This window comes from Sminthopsis crassicaudata, chromosome 5 (genome assembly GCF_048593235.1).
Source record: "Sminthopsis crassicaudata isolate SCR6 chromosome 5, ASM4859323v1, whole genome shotgun sequence".
NCBI lineage: Eukaryota > Metazoa > Chordata > Mammalia > Dasyuromorphia > Dasyuridae > Sminthopsis > Sminthopsis crassicaudata.
Window position 1 is genome coordinate 241,679,530 of NC_133621.1, and position 25,725 is coordinate 241,705,254.

Sequence of the window (25,725 nt, forward strand, 5' to 3'; positions counted from 1 at the left end):
CCTAGTTCTGCTCGCTTCACTCATGATCAGTTGAAGCCTCTCTGTATTCATCCTGTTGGTCATTTCTTACAGAATAATAATATTCCAAACCATTCATATACCATAATTAACCCAAACATTCTCCAATTGATGAGCATCCGTTCATTTTCCATTTTTTAGCCACTACAAAAAGGGCTGCCACAAACATTTTGGCACATACAGGTCCCTTTCCTTTCTTTAGTATGTCCTTGGGATATAAGTGCAGTAGTAGCACTGTTGGATCAAAAGGTTTGATTAACGTTTTGATAACTTTTTGGGCATAATTCCAGATTGCTCTCCAGAATGGTTGGATTCTTTCACAACTCCACCAACAAGGCATCAGTGTCACGCTTTTCTCACATGCCCTCCAACATTCATCATTATTTGTTCTTGTCACCTGACAGGTGTGTAGTGGTATCTCAGAGTTGTCTTAATTTGCATTTCTCTGATCAATAGTGATTTGGAACACTCTTTCATGTGAGTGGAAATAAGTTTTAATTTCATCATCTGAAAATTGTCTGTTCATATCCTTTGACCATTTAAACTGTAAATGTTTTCCCAATTTGTTACTTCCCTTATAATCTTGTTTGCATTAGTTTTGTTTGTACAAAAACTTTTTAATTTGATGTAATTTAAATTTTCTATTTTGTGATCAATAATGATCTCTAGTTCTCCTTTGATCACAAATTCCTTCCTCCTCCACAAGTCTGAGAGGTAAACCATCCCATGTTCCTACAATTTCTTTATGATCTCATTCTTTATGCCTAAATCATGGACCCATTTTGATCTTATCTTAGTATGTGGTGTTAAGTGTGGGTCCATGCCTAGTTTCTGCCATACTAATTTCCAGTTTTCCCAGCAGTTTTTGTCAAATAATGAATTATTATCCCAGAATCTGGGGGTTTGTCAAACACTTGATTGCTATTTTTATTCACTGTCTTGCCCTGTGAACCTAACCTATTCCACTGATCAACTAGTCTATTTCTTAGCCAATACCAAATGGTTTTGGTGACTGCTGTTTTATCATATAGTTCTAAATCAGGTACAACTAGGCCTTCAGTTGATTTTTTTTTTAATTACTTCCCTTAAAATTCTCGACCTTTTGTTCTTCCATATGAATTTTGTTGTTATTTTTTCTAGGTCATTAAAATAGTTTTTTGGGAGTCTGATTTGTATAACACTAAATAAATAAATATAATGATAAATGTTGGAGGGGATATGGAAAAACTGGAACACTAATACATTATTGGTAGACTTATGAACTGACCCAACCATTCTGAAAAGCAATATGGAACTATGTCCAAAGGGCTATAAAATTGTGCCTACCCTTTCATCCAGCAGTGCCACTACTAAGTCTGTATTCCAAAGAAATCATAAAAGAGGGAAATGAACCCATAAGTGCAAAAATGTTTGTAGCATTGTTTGTGATGGCAAGAAATTGAAAATTGACTGGATGACTGCATGATGGCTGAATAAGTTATAGTATATGAAAGTAATGGAATACTATTGTTCTATAAGAAGTGATGAGGAGGCTGATTTCAGAAACATCTGGATGATGTGTTTTAACTTGTGCATAAATTGGGATTTGAGGCAGAGTTGTGTGAAGTCATCAGTCTCACTCTCTTTCAGAGTCATGAGCAAATCAAGATGACTGGTTTAGAATTTGGCAGATGACCTTGGTGTCTTTAATGACTAACCAAGCTTGAAACATGCCACAGCATCTACTTCATCAACCTTCATGATGGCTAGAACAAAGTGTTCTCAAGCACCTATTCCATTGCAGGAAGTCTTTATATATTTGGGGATTAATTTACCAATAAGTTTGAAACCCTTTGCTTTCCCTCAATATGGTTTAGCCTGTCTGCCAAAATTTTCTGGAATGTGGCCACTGCCCATTCTACAGACTTTTAGAGCCATAGGTAAAAGTTGAATGAATCAGGTGAACACCAAAAGTAGAGAAAGCTCTGAAAAGGACTGAATAGCCCTCACACCAAAAGTACTACTTTTCTTTGAATATACCTACACACTACACATGTATATTTGTATGTATATGTGTATGTGTGTATATATGTATATACACGTATGTAATATATATGCACACATATACATTCATATAGATCTGTATGTATATCTAATATTTAATTACATATAGTTATACATACATAATTATATATAACATGCATACTTATGTATAATTATATGTGCACTTATATGTATATGTAAATCTATATATAGTTACATATATAACAAATCAAGTTAAAAATTCAACTAAATTTAACAACTTCTTGTGCATTGTGATTTTTTCACTTTACAAATGATTTATCTAAGTTTTCCCCTTTTCATTTCAATGGTCAAAAATATGTTCATGGCATTAGAGTATTAGTTTCCTTTGATAAGTTTTTAGTAACAGTAGGATTCCTTTCAACAAGTTTCAAAAGCTTATGCAGCAAAATACCATACCTTTTTAATTCTCTGTTTTTCTTCTTCAGAAGCTTTAAGTTTAACCTTCAAGCTTGCAACTTTTTGTCGAAGTTCAATATTTAACTCAATAGCTTGGTGATCCTCAGCACTACCATCCACAAGTGAAATTGTTTCATGAGTTTTTTCGTCAGTTAAATCCAATGGAAAAACTGAATGATCGATACTTTTTGTTGATGACTGAACCTAATCCATGTGGGGAAAAAAAATCAAAGGAGGAAAGGTTACAATATACCAGTAAATAAAAATATCTCAAGGGTACTTGAACCATACTTTAGCAAAGATTGTAAAATTATTTAAACCTTCAAATTTTCCTCTAAGGTGTTTATTGATTGATTTACAATGCATCAAAGAAACTTTATAAATTTTTTCTAGGTAAGGTAAAGTACTTGCAAAAAACAATACATTTACAGCCACATTTTGGTCAAACAATCACAGCTCTTAGATGTTTCTACAAAAATCTCTATGTGCTTCTTTGAAGCTAATCAAATCACACTGAAAGGCTATCGTGATTTCAAAATGATGACGGGCATCTAAGGACAGAAACAGATGCTTTTAGATTATCTATAACACTCTGGAAATCACACTCACCTTATATACTTTCTCATTTGGAGTCCTTTAGCTATTTATACAAGTTTCACACACACACACACACACACACACACACACACACACACAAGTTCAAATGAATGGTCTGAGCACTAAGTATATCCATTCTATGATAATCCTTGTAAAAGATAAACTTACATTTTGACTCGATTTCGATACACCTGAAGATTCAGAATTGTTCTTCAAATTATTTTTAATACTTGAATTTTTTTAAGCAAGCAAAATTTTTGACCATCATTCTTAAAAATGCAATGAAAACTAAAATTGCATGATTTCTTTTTAACTGCATAGAGAACTATCAAGAAACTTCCTATACTAACATTAGCATTGTTATAGCTCACTCCCCAATATAAGTCTTAGAAAGTTCGTTGGAGAAATGATTAAGTTAAATAATTTGTCCAGTATATGTAACAGATAAAACTTGAACCCTAGTATTCCAGAATCTGAACCTCTTTAAATGCAATATCATTTACATTTTATCTTCAGATAGTGTCCCCTAACAAAAGATTATCTTTTCCTACAATAAAATGTCATTCTATTACTTAATTTTGATACTATGGAAATATTTTAGTCTACTATAGATTGTGATCTATTCAACTTTAACACATGCAATTTAGAAGTAGAATAACTGATACAAAAAATGTGTTGTTTTTGTTGTTCAGTCGTTTCAGTTGAATCTGACTTTTCATGACCTTATCTGAGGTTTTTTTGGAAAAGATATTAGAGCAGTAAGCCCATCTCTTTCTCTAGCTCATTTTGCAGATGAGGAATCTGAGGCAAACAGGATTAAGTGACTTGTCTATGGTAACATAGCTAACACATGCTTCAGACTGGATTTGAACTCAGCCAAATGATTCTTCCCGAGTTCAAGTTCAGTACTTTATTCATTGTGTCATAATGCTTAAAGGCAGCTTCAGATCCAATGGGGTAAAAGGCTTTTTGTCCTCATAATTTCATAATAGCATTACAATAGTTCTGCAGTAATAAGGAAGATATTTTTCCTATTTTATAAATGACATACTATGGCTCTTGAAGGTTAAGGAAGTTGCCTCACAGCCCTCTTATGGTGGCCAGAAACTGGAAATTATGTGGATGCCCATCAATTGGAGATTGGCTGAATAAACTGTGGTATATGAATATTATGGAATATTATTGTTCTGTAAGAAATGACCAATAGGATGATTTCAGAAAAGCCTGGAGAGACTTATATGAACTGATGCTGAGTGAAATGAGCAGGACCAGGAGATCATTATATACTTCAACAACAATACTATATGATAATCAATTCTAATGGATGTGGCCATCTTCAACAATGAGATGAACCAAATCAGTTCCAGTAGAGCAGTAATGAACTGAACCAGCTACACCCAGAAAAAGAACTCTAGATAATGACTATGGACCACTACATAGAATTCCCAATCCCTCTAATTTTGTCCACCTGCATTTTGGATTTCCTTCAAAGGCACTATTTCAAAGTACATGTATACATATATTGTATTTAATTTATACTCTAACATATTTAACATGTATTGGTCAACCAGCCATCGTCGGGGGTGGGGGGGGAGAAGGAGGGGAAAAATTAGAACAAAAGGTTTGGCAATTGTCAGTGCTGTAAAATTACCCATGCCCTCAGCCCTGAATTTTCTTCTCTTCCCGATTTAAAATCTAACACTAAATTCACTGCACTATCTCACTGCCCATTCATTTTACAGATGAATAAAGTGAGGTTAAAAAAAAAAAGTGTCTTATGCAGTCTCATAGAGCTAGTGTTTGAGGCTGGATGTCAACTCAAGTCTTCCTGAGCACCTACCTGCCCACTATATTGTCTATTTCTTTAAAAAAAAAAAATACTATTTACCTGAACTACCAGCTGGCTTATTCTCTCTCTCTCTCTCTCTCTCTCTCTCTCTCTCTCTCTCTCTCTCTCTCTCTCTCTCTCTCTCTCTCTCTCTCTCTCTCTCACACACACACACACACACACACACACACACACACACACACACACACACACACAAATGGTTTTTAGGTAGCAATACAGATTTCTATCAAAAATCTATTTAAAAATCTTTAAATCTAGCTGGACTTACCATATTGTTGGTGGTTTGTGGAACAACCAGAGTACTATCCTGTGATGAAATGATAGGCTTAGAAGAAATAAGATAAGCTGAAGACAAAGACTGCTCCAGAAGACTCTCAGGAGAAACAGGTGGGGGGATGTGGACTCCAGATACTAGTAAAAATAAAATTTAAAAATTACCAAAAACCAAAACAAAACAAAACACATTAACATGTTAAAATATGCAATACATGCTGAACATGTTCAAATAGGATTATTTTCTGATATATGTAAAAAATATTCTTAAAAACATACTTGAAAGTTCAGAATGAAAAACAGAATAAAACAGTTAATGGAAATTATTTTTTTTTAATTTTTAATTTTATTTTATAATTATAACATTTTTTTTGACAGTACATATGCATGGGTAATTTTTTACAACATTATCCCTTGCACTTACTTCTATAAAGATTTTTTCCCTTCCTCCCCCAACCCCCTCCCCCAGATGGCAAGCAGTCTTATATATGTTAAATATATTACAGTATAATTTAGATACAATATATGTGTGTAGAACCGAATTTTTTGTTGCACAGGAAGAATTGGATTCAGAAGGAAAAAATAACAGTTTACATTCATTTCCCAGTGTTCCTTTTCTGGATGTAGCTGGTTCTGTCCATCATTAATCAATTGGAATTGGATTAGCTCTTCTCTATGTTGAAGAAATCCACTTCCATCAGCATACATCCTCGTACAGTATCATTGTTGAAGTGTATAATGATCTTCTGGTTCTGCTCGTTTCACTCAGCATCAGTTGATGTAAGTCTCTCCAAGCCTCTCTGTATTTCTCCTGTTGGTCATTTCTTATAGAACAATAATATTCCATAACATTCATATACCATAGTTTACCCAACCATTCTCCAATTGATGGACATCCATTCATCTTCCAACTTCTAGCCACTATGAAAAGGGCTGCCACAAACATTTTGGCACATACAGGACCCTTTCCCTTCTCTAGTAGTTCCTTGGGGTATAAGCCCAGTAGTAGTATGGCTGGGTCAAAGGGTATGCACATTTTGATAACTTTTTGGGCATAATTCCAGATTGCTCTCCAGAATGGTTGGATTCTTTCACAACTCCACCAACAATGCATCAGTGTCCCAGTTTTCCCACAGCCCCTCCAACATTCATCGTTATTTGTTCCTGTCATCTTAGCCAATCTGACAGGTGTGTAATGATACCTCAGAGTTGTCTTAATTTGCATTTCTCTGATCAATAGTGATTTGAGTTAATGGAAATTAGATGGGACTATTTAGACTACTTACTTCTTCCTCTGTTAATCTGGGCAAGCTATATTTTTGAAGGTATTCTTCCATTTCATTTAAGTTATCGAATTTATCGGCATAAAGTTGAGCAAAGTAGCTCCTAACTATTGTTCTAATTTCCTCTTCATTAGTGGTGAGTTCACCCTTTTCATTTTCAAGACTATCAATTTGCTTTTTCTCTTTCCTTTTTTTAATCAGGTTTACTAAGGGTTTGTCTATTTTGTTGGTTTTTTCATAAAACCAACTCTTAGTTTTATTAATTAATTCAATAGTTTTTTTACTTTCAATTTTATTAATCTCACCTTTTATTTTTTGAATTTCAAGTTTTGTGTTTGTCTGGGGGTTTTTAAAATCCAACACAGCATTTTTGAAAATTTCTATTTCCCTCTGTTTCAGAGGATGAAGACCAATTTTTTTCAAATTATATATAAAAATAAATAACAATGGTCTCCTGTCTTTTCCAAGAACTTGCCCTATCAATCATTATATCAAGATCCCTCTGTTTGAGCTTTATTTAATGGATCCTTACCCAACATCTACTCATTCAAATAAGAGAGAATCTTCTAACTATTACTATCTTATAACTCTCTTCCCTTTCAATATTAAAACCCATAGAAAACAGTATATTTTCAGCCTCTACTTTTTTACTCTTGCATTATATACAATGGGAATAGACTAGAAGCATTCCCAATAAGACCAGGGATGAAATAAGGATACCACTTATAACTACTATTATTTAATATTGACTAGAAATTTAGCAATTAAAAAAAAAGAAATTATAGGAATTACAGTTAGGCAGCAAGGAAAGAAAACTATCACTCTTTGCAGATAATATGATAGTAGACATAAAGAATACTAGAGAATCCATTAAAAAACCTATTGGAAAAAATGAACTTTAGTGAGGTTGCAAGTTATAAAATAAATCTACCTAAATCATCAGTATTACCAACAAAGGCCAGCATCAAGACAACTCCCATTTAAAATAATTAGACAATATAAAACATTTTAGAGTTTACCTGCCAAGACAATGCCAGAACCTATATGAACACAATTACAAAATAGTTTTCACTAAAATAAAGTCCAAGCAAAGGGACAAATATAAACCACTCATGAGTTGTTCCACCTAACAGAATAAAAAAGATAATTCTATCTAAATTAATTTATTCAGTGCCATACCAAATAACCAAAAATTTATTTTATACAACTAGAAAAAATATCAAAATTTATCTGCAAGAACAAAAGGCCAGAAATATTAAGTAAATAAATTAAAAATGCAAAGGAAAGTGGCCTAATTGTACCAGACCTAAAACTGTATAAAAAACTGACAATCATCAAAACCATTTGGTACAGTGTCAAACAGAATGATGGATGTGTAAAACAGGTTAGCCACAAAAGACACAATAGACAATGACTATGGTATTCTATTGTTTGTTAAATCCAAAGACTCTAATTCCTAGGATAAGAATTCATCACTTAAAAACTTTTGAGAAAATTAAAAAATAATATGGCAGAAACTGGGCATAGATGAATATATACCATTCTATGCAATCTTAAGATTCAAATGGGTTTCTGCTTTAGACATAAAAGATCAAGCTTTCAGTTTACTTGTCAGATCTTTGAAGATGTGAGAAATTTATGAACAAACAATAAATAGAGAAAATTACAAAATACAAAAGTGGGTAATTTTGTTTATATTAAATTAAACAGATTTTGTACAAACAAAACCAATGCAGCTAAGATTAGAAGAGAAACAGAAAGCTTGAAATTTCTGTAGCCAATGATTCTGATAAAAATCTCATTTCTAAAATATACAGATAAGAAAATGGTTTCAAAATTGATAAAAAATACTAGTCATTCCCCAATTGATAAATGAGTAAAAGGATATGAAGAGACAGTTTTCAAATGAAGAATGTAAAGCTATCTATGGTCATATTTTTTAAAATGATCTAAATCACAACTAGAAAAATTCAAATTAAAATAACACTGAGGTACCCACTCATATCTATCAGATTGACTAAAATTAGAGTAAAAATAATGATAAATGATAACTGTTGGAGGAGATGTAGTAAAATTGGGACGCAAATATATTTTTGGTAGAGTTGTTAATGATTAAGTCACTCTGAAGAGCAATTTGGAAATATGCCCAAAAGGCTAAAAATTGTCTGCCTACCTTTTGATCCAGCAATGACATGACATGAAATCATAAATGAGGGAAATCTACTTATGGAGGTAGAGCCAAAATGGCAGATTAAAGCCAGGAAGCTATTCCACCTCTCCTAGTTTCCCCTGAAAACCACATCAAATTAATCCTCTGAACACAATCCGATGGAATGAAACCACTCTTCAGCTCAAGATAGAGTGGAAAAATTTCAGGAAAGGTCAGACTCACTGAGAAGAAAAGGGTATTCAGCCCAGTTCAGACAGACTTTGGGAAAGTCAGAGAGAGGGTCTTAATTAGAACAAAACAGCAACTAACACCCTCAGTCCTTGCTCAGTACAAAAGCAGATCAGTAGGGCAGCTTCCAATCCCAGTTCAGAAGACAAACTCTAGGAACCCAGGCTGTTTCTTGAAAAGAGCAAGCAAAGACTTCCGGCCAAGATGGCGGCGTGGAGGCAGACAGCTGCTTGAGCTCCTCGTTTTCTCTCAGAACTTACTTCATGACAAGCCTCTGACTTAATGCTTGACCCAGAAAGAAATCCACAAATTATCACCAAGAGAAGACATCCTTGAAAGTCGCCAGAAAAGGTCTGTGTTTGTTCGGGGGAGGGTCAATCAGACTGGGCGCAGACTGAGGGCAGACAGCCAGAGCAAGACAGGCAGCTCACACAGCTCAGACCAGAGGGGGAGGGGTGTGATCTCTGCCGTTTCTGTGAAAGGGCTTTTGCCCCAGTGTGGATGCTCCGTCTTGGCAGCAAGCCAGGAGCAGCAGAGAGGGTGTAAACACCAGAGGTGAAGATTAAAACCCCAGAAAGCCAGCGTCTCTCAGAGCCCGGCCACCCCCAAGCCCCACCTGGACTGACTCGGTGCGTTCTTGGAGCCTCAGAGCGCAGACTCAGTACAGTCATTGCTGTTCTGTTAGTGGCTCTCTGCTGCCCTATCCCCAGTCTGAAGAAGAAGCCCATTAATAACATCCAGCCCTATCCCCCGCAGACTCCCGACTCTCTTGTCAGTTTGTTTTCTTTGATTCCTACTCTGACAAAATGAACAAAAAATTCAAAAGGGCTCTAAACATTGACAGCTTCTGTGTGGAGAGGGAGCAGACTTCAAATGCTGAGGAGACTAGGAACAGACTGTCCCCAGATGTATCCCCTGGGAGGGATACAAGTTGCTCCTCAATACAAAAGAACCTCATAGAGGAAATCAAAAAGGCTCTCACAAGAGAGCTGGAAGAGAAATGGGAAAAGGAAAGGGAAGCTTGGCAAGAGAGCCTGGAGAAGTCATCCCATGCATTCAAAGACAGAATGGATAAAGAAATCAAATCATTGAGAAACAAGATTAGTGAGCTGGAAAAGGTAAACAACTCCAAGGAAAACAGGATTAGTGAGCTGGAAAAGGTAAACAACTCCAAGGAAAACAGGATTAGAGAGCTGGAAAAAGAAATCAGCTCTCTAAAAAATAAAATGGATAAAATGGAAAAAAATTCCATAGAAGATAAAAACTCAATTGGACAATTACAAAAAGATATAAAAAAAGTGAGTGAAGAAAATACATCATTGAAAATTAGACTGGAACAAGTAGAAATGAATGACTCAAGGAGAAACCAAGAGGGAGTCAAGCAAAACCAGAGAAATGAAACAATTGAAAAGACTGTCAAGTACCTTACCAGAAAGACAACAGACCTGGAAAACAGATCCAGGAGAGACAATTTGAGAATAATCGGACTCCCTGAAAAATGGGAGGAAAAAAAGAGCTTGGACACCATTTTCGAGGAAATTATCAAAGAGAACTGCCCCGACGTTTTGGAAACAGAGGGTAAAATAGACATTGAGAAAATTCAGCGATCACCTACTGAAAGGGACCCTAAAATCAAAACGCCAAGAAATATAGTGGCCAAGTTCAAGAACCATCAGACAAAGGAAAAGATATTGGAAGCTGCTAGAAAAAAACAATTCAGATATGGAGGATCCACAATAAGGATAACACAGGATCTAGCAGCATCCACATTAAAAGAACGCAGGGCCTGGAACATGATATTCCGAAAGGCTAAGGAACTTGGTATGCAGCCAAGAATAACTTACCCAGCAAGAATGAGCATCGTTTTCCAGGGAAGAAGATGGACATTTAAAGAAATAAATGAATTCCATCTATTTTTGATGAAAAAACCAGACCTACATAAGAGGTTTGATCTTCAAATACAGAACTCAAGAGACTTCTAAAAAAGGTAAAAAGAAATCTTGAGAACTATACTTCTGTCAAAAAAAAATATGTAAAGAACATATGTACAATTTGTCTTAGAAACTAGAGGTAGAAAGGAGATTATATCATAAAAAAGTATAAAGTGGTGGTACTACATCTCATGAAGAGGCAAAGGTAACCTATTATATCTGAGAGAAAGAAAGGAGGGAGATGAACATGGCGTGTATCAATAGACATATTCGATTTATGGTGAAACTTCTTCCACTTCATTGAAAAGTGAAAGGGAAGGAGTAAGCTAAGGGGAAGGGAATACAGTAATTTCGAGGAAAAGGGGTAAAATAAGGGGAGGATCTTTAAGGTGGGGGAGGGATCCTAAAAAGGGAGGGCTGTGAAAAGCAAGTGGTGTTTACCAGTTTAATACTGGATAGGAGGGTAAAAGGGAAGGAAAGGGGAAAAGCATAAGGATGGCAAGCAATATAGAATTAGTCCTTCTAACCATAAATGTGAATTGGGCAAACTGCCTCATAAAGAGGAAGCAGTTAGCAGACTGGATTAAAAGTCAGAATCCTACTATATGTTGTTTACAGGAAACACACCTGAAACAGGATGAGACATTCAAACTAAAAGTAAAAGGGTGGAGCAGAATCTATTATGCTTCAGGCAAAACCAAAAAAGCAGGAGTAGCCATCCTCATCTCAGATCAAGCAAAAACAAAAATTGATCTAATTAAAAGAGATAAGGAAGGGCATTATATCCTGCTAAAGGGAAGCATCAATAGTGAAGCAGTTTCAATATTAAACATGTATGCACCAAGTGGTGCAGCATCTAAATTCTTAAAAGAGAAATTAAGAGAGCTGCAAGAGGAAATAGATAGCAAAACTATAATAGCGGGAGATCTCAACCTTGCACTATCAGAATTAGATAAATCAAACCACAAAATAAATAAGAAAGAAGTCAAAGAGGTAAATAGAATACTAGAAAAGTTTGATATGATAGATCTTTGGCGAAAGCTAAATGGAGACAGAAAGGAATATACTTTCTTCTCAGCAGTTCATGGAACCTATACAAAAATTGATCATATACTAGGGCTTAAAAACCTCAAAATCAAATGCAGTAAGGCAGAAATAGTAAATGCATCCTTTTCAGACCATAATGCAATCAAAATAACATTTAATAAAAAGCCAGGGGAAAATAGACCAAAAAATAATTGGAAACTAAATAATCTTATACTAAAGAATGATTGGGTAAAACAGCAAATCATAGACATAATTAATAACTTCACCCAAGAAAATGACAATAATGAGACATCATACCAAAATGTGTGGGATACAGCCAAAGCAGTAATTAGGGGAAGTTTTATATCTCTACAGGCCTACCTGCATAAAATAGAGAAAGAGAGGGCCAACGAATTGGGTTTACAACTAAAATTGCTAGAAAAGGAACAAATTAAAAACCCCCAGACAAACACAAAACTTGAAATTCAAAAAATAAAAGGTGAGATTAATAAAATTGAAAGTAAAAAAACTATTGAATTAATTAATAAAACTAAGAGTTGGTTTTATGAAAAAACCAACAAAATAGACAAACCCTTAGTAAACCTGATTAAAAAAAGGAAAGAGAAAAAGCAAATTGATAGTCTTGAAAATGAAAAGGGTGAACTCACCACTAATGAAGAGGAAATTAGAACAATAGTTAGGAGCTACTTTGCTCAACTTTATTCCGATAAATTCGATAACTTAAATGAAATGGAAGAATACCTTCAAAAATATAGCTTGCCCAGATTAACAGAGAAAGAAGTAAGTAGTCTAAATAGTCCCATCTCAGAAAAAGAAATAGACCAAGCTATTAACCAACTTCCTAAGAAAAAGTCCCCAGGACCAGATGGATTTACAGGTGAATTCTACCAAACCTTTAAAGAACAACTAACTCCAATGCTATGTTAACTATTTGAAAAAATAGGGATTGAAGGAGTCCTACCAAATTCCTTCTATGACACAGACATGGTACTGATACCTAAACCAGGTAGATCGAAAACTGTGAAAGAAAACTATAGACCAATTTCCTTAATGAATATTGATGCTAAAATCTTAAATAAGATATTAGCAAATAGACTTCAGAAAATCATCCCCAGGATAATACACTATGACCAAGTGGGATTTATACCAGGAATGCAGGGCTGGTTTAATATTAGGAAAACTGTTAGTATAATTGACCATATTAATAATCAAATTAATAAAAACCATATGATCATCTCAATAGATGCAGAAAAGGCATTTGATAAAATCCAACATCCATTCCTACTAAAAACGCTTGAGAGTATAGGAATAAATGGACTATTACTTAAAATAATAAGGAGCATATATTTAAAACCTTCAGTAAACATCATATGTAATGGTGATAAACTAGAACCTTTCCCAGTAAGATCAGGAGTGAAACAAGGTTGCCCACTATCACCATTACTATTCAATATAGTACTAGAAACTCTAGCCTTGGCAATAAGAGCCGAGAAAGAGATCCAAGGAATTAAGAGTAGGAAATGAAGAAATCAAATTGTCACTTTTCGCAGATGACATGATGGTATACTTAGAGAACCCCAAAGACTCTGCTAAAAAGCTATTAGAAATAATTCAGAATTTTAGCAAAGTCGCAGGATACAAAATAAATCCACATAAATCCTCGGCATTTTTATACATTACCAACACAATCCAACAGCAAGAGATACAAAGAGAAATTCCATTCAAAAAACCAGTCGATAGTATCAAATATTTGGGAATATATCTACCAAAGGAGAGTCAGGAATTATATGAGCAAAATTACAAAACACTTGCCACAAAAATAAAGTCAGATTTAAATAATTGGAAAGACATTCAGTGTTCTTGGATAGGCCGAGCGAATATAATAAAGATGACAATACTCCCCAAACTAATCTATTTATTTAGTGCTATACCAATCAGACTCCCAAGAAACTATTTTAATGACCTAGAAAAAATAACAACAAAATTCATATGGAAGAATAAAAGGTCAAGAATTGCAAGGGAACTAATGAAAAAAAAGTCAGAGGAAGGTGGTCTAAGTGTACCTGATTTAAAGCTATAAATAAAAAGCAACAGTCACCAAAACCATTTGGTATTGGCTAAGAAATAGACTAGTTGATCAGTGGCATAGGTTAGGTTCACAGGACAAGATAGTGAATAAAAATAGCAATCTAATCTTTGACAAACCCAAAGATCCCAAATTTTGGGATAAGAATTCATTATTTGACAAAAACTGCTGGGAAAACTGGAAATTATTATGGCAGAAACTAGGCATGGACCCACATTTAACACCACATACTAAGATTAGATCAAAATGGGTCCAAGATTTAGGCATAAAGAACGAAATCATAAATAAATTGGAGGAACATGGGATGGTTTACCTCACAGACTTGTGGAGGAGGAAGGAGTTTGTGTCCAAGGGAGAACTAGAGACCATTATTGATCACAAAATAGAACATTTTGATTACACCAAATTAAAAAGTTTCTGCACAAACAAAACTAATGCAAACAAGATTAGAAGGGAAGTAACAAATTGGGAAAAAATTTTTACAGTTAAAGGTTCTGATAAAGGCCTCATCTCCAAAATATACAGAGAATTGACTTTAATTTATAAGAAATCAAGCCATTCTCCAATTGATAAATGGTCAAAGGATATGAACAGACAATTTTCAGATGATGAAATTAAAACTATTTCCACTCATATGAAAGAGTGTTCCAAATCACTATTGATCAGAGAAATGCAAATTAAGACAACTCTGAGGTATCATTACACACCTGTCAGATTGGCTAAGATGACAGGAACAAATAACGATGAATGTTGGAGGGGCTGTGGGAAAACTGGGACACTGATGCATTGTTGGTGGAGTTGTGAAAGAATCCAACCATTCTGGAGAGCAATCTGGAATTATGCCCAAAAAGTTATCAAAATGTGCATACCCTTTGACCCAGCCATACTACTACTGGGCTTATACCCCAAGGAACTACTAGAGAAGGGAAAGGGTCCTGTTTGTGCCAAAATGTTTGTGGCAGCCCTTTTCATAGTGGCTAGAAGCTGGAAGATGAATGGATGTCCATCAATTGGAGAATGGTTGGGTAAACTATGGTATATGAATGTTATGGAATATTATTGTTCTATAAGAAATGACCAACAGGAGAAATACAGAGAGGCTTGGAGAGACTTACATCAACTGATGCTGAGTGAAACGAGCAGAACCAGAAGATCATTATACACTTCAACAATGATACTGTACGAGGATGTATGCTGATGGAAGTGGATTTCTTCATAGAGAAGAGCTAATCCAATTCCAATTGATTAATGATGGACAGAACCAGCTACATCCAGAAAAGGAACACTGGGAAATGAATGTAAACTGTTATTTTTACCTTCTGAATCCAATTCTTCCTGTGCAACAAAAAATTCGGTTCTACACACATATATTGTATTTAAATTATACTGTAATATATTTAACATATATAAGACTGCTTGCCATCTGGGGGAGGGGGTTGGGGGAGGAAGGGAAAAATCTGAATAGAAGTAAGTGCAAGGGATAATGTTGTAAAAAATTACCCATGCATATGTACTGTCAAAAAAATGTTATAATTATAAAATAAAATAAAAAATTAAAAAAAAAAAAAAAAAAAAAAAAAAGAAAAGAGCAAGCAAAGCTACCCACTGCAAACACAAAGGTCCCTGTGCTCAAAGCCAAGACTCAAACCTTTCAGTGAAATTAGGCAAATGCCTTCTGTTCATGGAAAATGTTTGGAGAGCATTACCAAGGTTATGATAAACCAAGGATTGATTATAATTTTGGAGGAGATTACTGAACTTTTAAAAATTGTGCAGGTCATATGTCCTTGTTTTTCTCTGGAAAAAGAACTGTATCCAGATGAGTGAAAATTAGTAGGAGAGCAATTATGTGAATACTACAATTCCAAACCAAACTCAATTTCCAAAGATACACTTCATACCTACATTTTAATCCAAGTGGTTTTAAAAATTGTTATTCTAAAGGAAAAGAAGAAGGAGCAAAATGGGGAGGTGTCAACTAAACTAGGTGAAAAGGATGAATCAGATTACAATGAAATTAAGTACAATTCTGAGCAACAGGAGCATTTCCCATCTCCTCCCTCAATTAACTCTTCAGCGGTGGAGCAAGAAGGAGGAGGGGAAGAGGCAGAAATACAAAGAGGATTGCTTGTTAAGCAGCCTATGACAAGATTAGAAAAAGCATTGGTTAAAGCTAAGAGAGAAGGACAGGATATAAGTGATTTTATACATGCATATCCTGTTTTTGAAGAGATTGACTCTGTAGGTCAAAAAAAGGAGAAGATTAGATTTGAATAAAATTAAAGATTTGAAAAAGGTTGTACCCTTTATGGGGCTACATCAGCTTATGTTAAATTGTTACCAGATGGTTTGTCTTATGAAGTCCTAACCCCGAATAATTGGAAATCCATAGCAAGGACATGTTTAGAACCTGGACAAAATCTGTTGTGGCTTGCAGAGTTTCATGAATTATGCAAGATCCAAGTCAGATGCAATTTGGAAACAGGAGTTAACACACAATTCACTTTTCAGCAATTAGCTGGTGAAGGTCAGTATGGAAAGAATTCAGAACAGATTAAATATACCAAGACAGTGTATGAGCAAATTTCTAAGACTGCAATAAAAGCTTGGTGTGCCCTGCCCGGACAGAAAGATAAGGGGGAGGCTTTCACTAAAAAAAACAAGGTCCCAATGAACCTTTTGCGGATTTTGTGGGAAGTTTGCAAACTGCTATCAAAAGAACTATTGGAGAAAATGCAGCCACAGAAATAATGACCAGACATCTGGCTAAGGAAAATGCCAATAAATCATACAGTAGGAACAAATGCTTTTTACACCCAGACTATTATGAACATGGAAAGACAGGGTCCCTCCTGGCAAGGGACTTCTAGAGAAACTCAGCAATGATTTCAATGTGGAAAAATTGGATATCAAAGAGCTCAGTGTAGATATGGAGATAGAGTGAGAAGACAGGATGAGAGAAGACCTAAAACCCCATGTCCAAAATGTCACAAGGGCTTCCACTGGGCCTCCGAATGTAGATTGTTCCAGGGAAATGAGAGGCGAAGGCCAGTTCCAAGATATCAATCAAAAAATAGGTTGAGCATGATGGCAGCTGAGGTTACACTCAAAGAGCCTTTAGAAGGTCAGGACTCTGATTTGATCAACCAGCAGAAAAGCAATCACATGGCAGAAAGGGATTACCTGATAAGTCAGCCAAAAAGCAATCAGATAGCAGAAATGGATTACACTTGGAAAGAATACAGACCTTTTAAACCAACAGGGCAATGTCCAGTGCAAACAGCTCTAATTTAATCGCCAGAAGAGACTTAGAAAGTGGTAAATAGGAGGAAATTAGATAGGTTAACTACTTGGGGGAGAGGATTTGCTTATATTTCTTCAGATGGAGAAGGAATCAGATGGGTGCCGAGTCGTATATGCCTTGTCCATCAGAGAGAAACAGAAAAAGAGAAAGACCTCAAAACAAAGGAGAAAATCTAAAAAAACATCTGACACTGAAAGAGCATGGCTAATAAGAAGATTGTTAAAGAACTTTAAAACCAGCAGGAATCATTGGATTTCCTAACACAAGATGAGACTAATGGACAATGGACTTATGGACATGTATAAATTCTCAATTTATGATTATTTGATCATATTATTTGTTACATCACTTCTAGCATGTGTTATGTTACTATGCATTTATGTAATTTATGTAATTATGTGTAATACCTCCCATATTGATGGATTTATGTTTCAAGGTCATGACCACCCTATGTTCTAAATCAAAAGAAAGGGGGAGACTTTAATTTTATTCAAATCTAAAGGTGTATATCTTTCCTTTTTTGACCTACAGAGTCAATCTCTTCAAACACAGGATATGCATGTATAAAATCACTTATATCCTGTCCTTCTCTCTTAGCTTTAACCAATGCTTTTTCTAATCTTGTCATAGGCTGCTTAACAGGCAATTCTCTTTGTATTTCTGCCTCTTGCCCTCCTCCTTCTTGCTCCACCCCTGAAGGGTTAATTGAGGGAGGAGATGGGAAATGCTCCTGTTGCTCAGAATTGTACTTAATTTCATTGTAATCTGATTCATCCTTTTCACATAGTTTAGTTGACACCTCCCCATTTTGCTCCTTCTTCTTTTTCTTTAGAATAACAATTTTTAAAGCCACTAGGATTAAAATGTAGGTATGAAGTGTATCTTTGGAAATTGAATTTGGTTTGGAATTGTAGTGTTCACATAATTGCTCTCCTACTAATTTTCACTCATCTGGATACAATTCTTTTTCCAGAGAAAAACAAGGACATATGACCTGCACAGTTTTTAAAAGTTCAGTAATCTCCTCCAAAATTATAATTAATCCTTGGTTTTTCATAACCTTGGTAATGCTCTCTAAACATTTTCCTTGAACAGAAGGCATTTGCCCTATTTCATTGAAATTCTACTTTAGCTCTTTAACAATGTTTCCTTGTTACTCACACTTCTGGGTCAGAGAGACTTTTCCACTGAGAACTGGATCGGAGGCTTTTCCACTGGAATCAGGATCTTGTCTGTCCCTGTTCGGATGCCAAAATGTCAAGGTTCGGGCTAGCTCACTCTGAAGGGTTCAGAATAAGTTCAGCCCCACGTTGGGCGCCAAAATGTGAAGGTCCAGGCATCTCTAAGTTGTCCTTCAAGACTGCCGTCTCAACTCTGTCTCCCAGCCAGACTAGCCTCTCAGTCAGACTAACCCTTGCCCTACTGCCCTCCTCCTTTATCCTAGCAGAGAATGGGCTAATGAGATCTCAATGGGGCTTGTGAAAAATACTTCAACCAATGAACTTGTTCCTCTTAAAGGTGCAAACTCTTTTAAATATGTAAATTCTCCCCCAAAAGTCCAAAGGTGCAAACTCCTTTCAAAGGCCTGAACCAAAAATGTGAATTCTGAGCTAGAGAATTGTTTAGACAATCTGAGTTCTCACCTTGTAATCCTAACACAAACCTACACAGAAAGCTTAGGACAATGGTTTTCCCACAAGGAAAAACTTTAAGGAACATTGTTGCAAAATTCTAGAATTACAATTACAAGGAAAAAAAAAATTCTGCAAGCTCACAGACAAAAATAATTCAAATAAAGGAGAAACAGCCAGGATTATACAGGAGTTGGCAGCTTCTACAATGAGGCTCAGAGGTCCTGGAATATCATGTTCCAGAAGACAAAAGACCTAGAGTTACAACCATAAATTAACTACCCAGCAACACTCAGCATCATCTTTCAGGGGAGGCCATGGATCTTCAACAAAGTAAGAGACTTGCAATAATTTCTATTGAAAAAACAAGAACTATTATTTACAAGATATATGCATGAGCAAAAAAAGAAGAAAAAAAAAACAAGAACTAAACAGAAAATTCAATCTACAAAAACAAAACTTAAGAAAAGCACAAAAAGGTAAACAGAAGAAAATGTATTTTTTATTATTTTATCTTATATATTATATTAAATGTTGTTATATAAAATGCATAACATATTAATATGAATTATATGTTACTTAAATGGTTTACTTTCCTAGATGGGAAAATGATATTTGTAACTCTTGAGCACTGTATCTGTTACTAGGAGAGAGAGAGGGAAGCATCACATGGATAGATTTCGTGACTGTGAATAAACTCTGATGTGATGATATAAAAAAAAAAAAAAGACATTAAAGAAAAAAATACTATACTGGGGGAAGAGGAAAGCAGAGATACAATAAGACAAGTTATAAAACATGAAGAGGGATACAAACATTTAATTGCAATTGAGGGAAAGAAAGTACTGGGATGAGCATTGAATGAAACTTGATCTGAGCAGTTTTAGCTAAAAGAGGAAATTTAATCATTCAGTTAAGTAAAGAAATTTATTTAATCCTATAAAGAAGTAGGAGAAAGAAAAAAGAAAAGGGAAGTAAAAACTAGAGAAAAAAGGTAACAGAAAGGGGGAAGGGTGATACAGAGTAAGGTAGTAAGCAAGATGGATCAAAAAAAAAAAAAAAGAACACTTCTAAGGATAGGATGGAGGGGGCGGAGCCAAGATGGCAGAGAAGATACACACCACTGTGTAAGCTCCTTTCTTCCCTCACAACAAACTAGATTTAATCAGCCTCAGAAATAGCATTGGACTGATAGAATCCACAAGGACTGGAAGCACGACTTACCAGCTGAAGACAATCTGGAGTTTCAGCAGGAAAGGTCAGCTCCCAGGAGAGGAAGAAGAGAGGCCAGCACAGACTGTGGGGTAGTGGCACACTGCGCCGGTTGCGCTGGGCAGGGCTCTGGGATAAGAGAATCCACCGAGATAAAAGAATCTGGCACAGGCAGTTAGCTCTTCTCTGCTTATAAAACAGCAGTTCAGAAGAGAAATATAAGCCATTTTAAAATTTAAAACTAGATTGGATCTTCCTGGATCCCAGGGGTGACTCAGCAGATCTCGGCACCGGGGGTGTGGCCAACATAGGCAATCCAGGCTTTTACCTCAGGGTACTTAAGAGATTGAAAAGTGGGCGGGGCGGTAACTCATAGTGCCTGGCTCGGCTGGCTGGAGACTGTGGAACGGAAGTTCCAGAGAAGTGGAACCTTTGAACTAGGGATTGTGGTTTCAGGCAGACACTTCCAGTTTGAGCACAGGGGCTTTTCACGTCACCTGCTGCTGACATTCACGCCAGGACACATAGGCTAGGCTCTGAGTCGTCTTTACTGTTCACTCTCAACCTCAGGGAAGCCGCTAAAACACAGCGCCCTAAAAGCACAGCAGTGCTGATCACCTCTGAGGCACTTCCAGGGAGGGGGTGGGGAACTCTCTCCCAGAGCTCTCTCTTAGCTCAGGCACAGGGGCCGCTGCATCCATCCGGTCTGGGAGGAAGTTGGTAAAGAAATAAATAAATAATTTCCTACCCCATGGACAGACCCCCAAAAGATTTTTTAAGTATGAGCAAGAAGCCCAAAAAAACGATAGATTCCTTCTACACAGAGAAAGAGTGGGTATCCAGCCCCGAGGAAGTTAACAGCAGAGAGTCAGCAGATAACAACCTAAAGGGGAATGATTCCTGCCCCCCATCACATAACTCTCTCCTTGAAGAGACTATTAAAAAGTTAAGAGAGTTTGAAGAAAAATGGGGAAAGGAAAGAGAAGCTAGGATAGAGAATAACAACGTTCTGAAATTGGAGTTGGAAAAAATAAAGAATTCACAGGAGATGCAGGGAAACAAAATTAGTGAATTAGAAAAGGTAAAAAAAATCACAGGAAAATAGGAGAATTGGAGAAGATAAAAAAGTCCCAAGAAAATAGGATTTCTGAATTGGAAAAAGAAAATAATTCTCAAAAAAAAAAATTAGGGAAATGGAAAAAAATTCAATAGAGCAAAATAATTCATTTAAAAAGGAAATTGGGCATTTACAAAAAGAACTAAAAATTGTGAAAGAAGAAAATAACTCCTTAAAAGTCAGGATGGAACAAACAGAAATGAATGATTCACAGAGAACCCAAGAATAAGTCAAACAAAACAAAACAAAAAAAAATGAGAAGTTGGAGAACAACGTCAAATACTTACTGGGAAAATCTATAGACCTGGAAAATAGATCTAGGAGAGATAATCTGCGGATCATTGGACTTCCCGAAAACTATGACCAAAAAAAGAGCCTAGATTCTATTTTACAGGAAATTATCAAAAAGAACTGTCCAGAAATAATAGAAACAGAGGGGAAAGTAGATGTTGAAAGAATTCATCGAACTCCTTCTGAAATAGACCCTAAAAAAAGAACACCATGGAATATTGTGGCTAAGCTGAAGAATTACCACACGAAGGAGAAAATCCTGCAAGCAGCTAGAAAAAAACAATTTAAATACCAAGGTGCCACAATAAGGGTCACTCAAGATCTGGCTGCCTCCACATTAAAAGACAGAAGGGCCTGGAACCTAATATTCGAAAAGGCAAAAGATAAAGGATTCCAACCAAGATTAAACTACCCAGCTAAGGTTAGCATCTTTTTCCATGGAAGAAGATGGTCATTCAATGAAATAGAGGAATTCCATTTGTTTCTAAGAAAAAAACCAGATTTAAACAAAAAATTTGATCTACATCCACAAGACTGAAGAGAAACAGAAAAAGGTACACAGAACCCTTGAGAACTATATCTCTGTCGTGGGTATATAGAAAGTACGCATGGATAATTTGATTTTACTGATATAAAAGAAAAAAAAAGGTAGGGATGTAGTAAAGGGAAGGGGTAGTATCAGAAAAAAGGGGAGGGTGTGATAAAAAGAGGGAAACTAAATCCCAGGAAGAGGCATAGAAAATACACCATATCTGAGGGAATTTAGAGAGGGGGAGAATCATTGTGTAAATCTTACTCTCATCAGAAGAGGGTCAAAGAGTAAATAATTGTCATATTTCTTTTTCAGAGAATTCTCTCTCACCTCATTAAAAGGGGGGAGAGGAAAAGGGAAAAGGAAAAGGAGAATAAGGGAAGGGATGTGGAGGGAGGGGGGAGGGATACTAAAAAAAAAGGGAGGGCTGTGCATCACAAGGGGGGGTCTATAAATTAAATATTGGGGAAGGGGTTCAGGGGGGTCAAGGGAAAAAGCATAATCTTGGGATAATATGATGGCAGGAAATACAGACTTAGTAATTTTAACTGTAAATGTGAATGGGATGAACGCTCCCATCAAACGGAGACGGATAGCAGACTGGATCAAAAATCAGAACCCTACAATATGTTGTTTACAGGAAACACACTTAAAGCAGGGAGATACATATAGAGCAAAGGTAAAAGGTTGAAGCAGAATGTATTATGCTTCAGGTAAAGCCAAAAAAGCAGGGGTAGCTATCCTTATCTCAGATCAAGCAAAAGCAGAAGTTGATCTAATTAAAAGAGATAGGGAAGGAAATTATATCCTGCTGAAAGGTAGCATAAATAATGAAGCCATATTGATACTAAACATATATGCACCAAGTGGTATAACATCTAACTTTCTAAAGGAAAAGTTAAGATAGTTGCAAGAAGAAATAGACAGTAAAACTATAATAGTGGGATATCTCAACCTTGCACTCTCAGATTTAGACAAATCAAACCACAAAACAAACAAGAAAGAAATTTAAAAAGTAAATAGAACATTAGAAAAACTAGGTATGATAGACTTTTGGAGAAAACTAAATGGCAATAGAAATGAATATACTTTCTTCTCAGCAGTTCATGGATCCTATACAAAAATTGACCATATATTAGGTCATAAAGATCTCAAAATTAAATGTAGGAAGGCAGAAATAATAAATGCCTTCTTCTCAGACCACAACGCAATAAAAGCTACATTCAGTAAAAAGTTAGGGATAAATAGACCAAGAAGTAATTGGAAAATGAATAATCTCATCTTAAAGAATGACTGGGTGAAAGAGCAAATTATAGAAACAATTAATAATTTCACCCAAGATAATGACAATGATGAGACATCATACCAAAATCTGTGGGATGCAGCTAAAGCAGTAATAAGGGGAAATTTTATATCTTTAGAGGCTTATTTGAAGAAAATAGAGAACGAGAAGATTAACGAATTGGGCTTGCAACTTAAAAGGCTAGAAAAAGACAAAATTAAAAACCCCCAACCAAAAATTAAACTTAAATACAAAAATTAAAAGGAGAAATCAATAATATTGAAAGTAAAAAAACTATTGAATTAATAAATAAAACCAAGAGTTGGTTTTATGAAAAAGCCAATAAAATAGATAAACCTTTGGTAAATCTGATCAGAAAAAAGAAAGAGGAAAATCAAATTGTTAGTCTTACAAATGAAAAGGGGGATCTTTCCACCAATGAAGAGAAAATTAGAGAAATAATAAGGAGTTACTTTGCCCAACTTTATGCCAATAAATTTGATAAATTAAGTGAAATGGATGACTTCCTCCAAAAATATAGGCTCCCTACATTAACAGAGGAGGAGATAAATTGCTTAAATAGTCCCATTTCAGAAAAAGAAATGGAACAAGCTATTAATCAACTCCCCAGGAAAAAATCCCCAAGACCAGATGGATTCACATGTGAATTCTACCAAACATTTAAAGAACAATTAGCCCCAATGTTATATAAATTATTTGAAAAAATAGGGGATGAAGGAGTCCTACCAAATTCCTTTTATGACACAGACATGGTTCTGATACCTAAACCAGGTCGATCAAAAACTGAGAAAGAAAATTATAGACCAATTTCCTTAATGAATATTGATGCTAAAATCTTAAATAAGATATTAGCAAAAAGACTTCAGAAAATCATCCCCAGGATAATACACTATGAACAAGTAGGATTCATACCAGGAATGCAGGGCTGGTTTAATATTAGGAAAACTATTAGTATAATTGACCATATTAATAATCAAATTAATAAGAACCATATGATCATCTCAATAGATGCAGAAAAAGCATTTGACAAAATCCAACATCCATTCCTACTAAAAACGCTTGAGAGTATAGGAATAAATGGACTATTCCTTAGAATAATCAGGAGCATATATTTAAGACCTTCAGTAAGCATAATATGCAATAGAAATAAACTGCAACCTTTCCCAGTAAGATCAGGAGTGAAACAAGGTTGCCCACTATCACCATTACTATTCAATATAGTACTAGAAACTCTAGCCTCGGCAATAAGAGCCAAGAAAGAGATTCAAGGAATTAGAGTAGGAAATGAGGAAATCAAAATATCACTCTTTGCAGATGACATGATGGTATACTTAGAGAACCCCAAAGACTCTGCTAAAAAGCTATTAGAAATAATTCATAATTTTATCAAAGTCGCAGGATACAAAATAAATCCACATAAATCCTCAGCATTTTTATATATCACCAACAAAATGCAACGGTAAGAGATACAAAGAGAAATTCCATTCCAAACAAATGTTGAGAGTATAAAGTATTTGGGAATCCATCTACCAAAGAACAGTCAGGAATTATATGAGCAAAATTACAAAACACTTGCCACAAAAATAAAGTCAGATTTAAATAACTGGACAGACATTCAGTGCTCTTGGATAGGCCGAGCGAATATAATTAAGATGACAATACTCCCCAAACAAATCTATTTATTTAGTGCTATACCAATCAGACTCCCAAGAAACTATTTTAATGACCTAGAAAAAATAACAACAAAATTTATATGGAAGAATAAAAGGTCGAGAATTGCAAGGGATCTAATGAAAAAAAACTTAGAGGAAGGTGGTCTAAGTGTACCTGATCTAAAGCTATATTATATAGCAGCAGTCACCAAAACCATTTGGTACTGGCTAAGAAATAGAACAGTAGATCAGTGGAACAGATTAGATACAAAGGACAAAAAAGGGCACATCTATAGCAATCTAATCTTTGACAAATGCAAAGATACCAACATTAGGGACAAAAATTCATTACTCGGAAGAAACTGTTGGGAAAATTGGAAATTAGTATGGCAGAAATTAGATATGGATCCACACTTAATACCATATTCCAAGATAAGATCAAAATGGGTCCATGATTTAGGCATAAAGAATGAGATCATAAATAGATTAGAGGAACAGAGAATAGTCTACCTCTCAGACCTGTGGAGGAGGAAGGAATGTATGACCAGAGGAGAATTAGAGATCATTATTGATCACAAAATAGAAGATTTTGATTACATCAAACTAAAAAGTTTCTGTATAAACAATACTAATGCAAACAAGATTAGAAGGGATGTAACAAATTGGGAAAATATTTTTAAAAGGAAAGGTTCTGACAAAGGTCTCATTTCCAAAATATATAGAGAACTGACCCTGATTTAT

General features: G+C 35.4%; 1 protein-coding gene across 9 annotated transcripts in view; it reads right to left on the reverse strand.

The window, feature by feature from the left end:
- CCDC91 (coiled-coil domain containing 91) overlaps nucleotides 1-25,725 on the reverse strand; it is a 533,266-nt gene that overhangs the window by 341,176 nt on the left and 166,365 nt on the right. For all 9 annotated transcript variants that reach the window (XM_074270657.1, XM_074270661.1, XM_074270658.1 and 6 more), the window contains exons 4-5: nucleotides 5,193-5,335; nucleotides 2,479-2,682 (exon numbers count right to left, since the gene is read on the reverse strand). In XM_074270657.1, coding sequence (XP_074126758.1) covers nucleotides 2,479-2,682; nucleotides 5,193-5,335 — 347 coding nt within the window. The remainder of the gene's footprint in view (nucleotides 1-2,478; nucleotides 2,683-5,192; nucleotides 5,336-25,725) is intronic.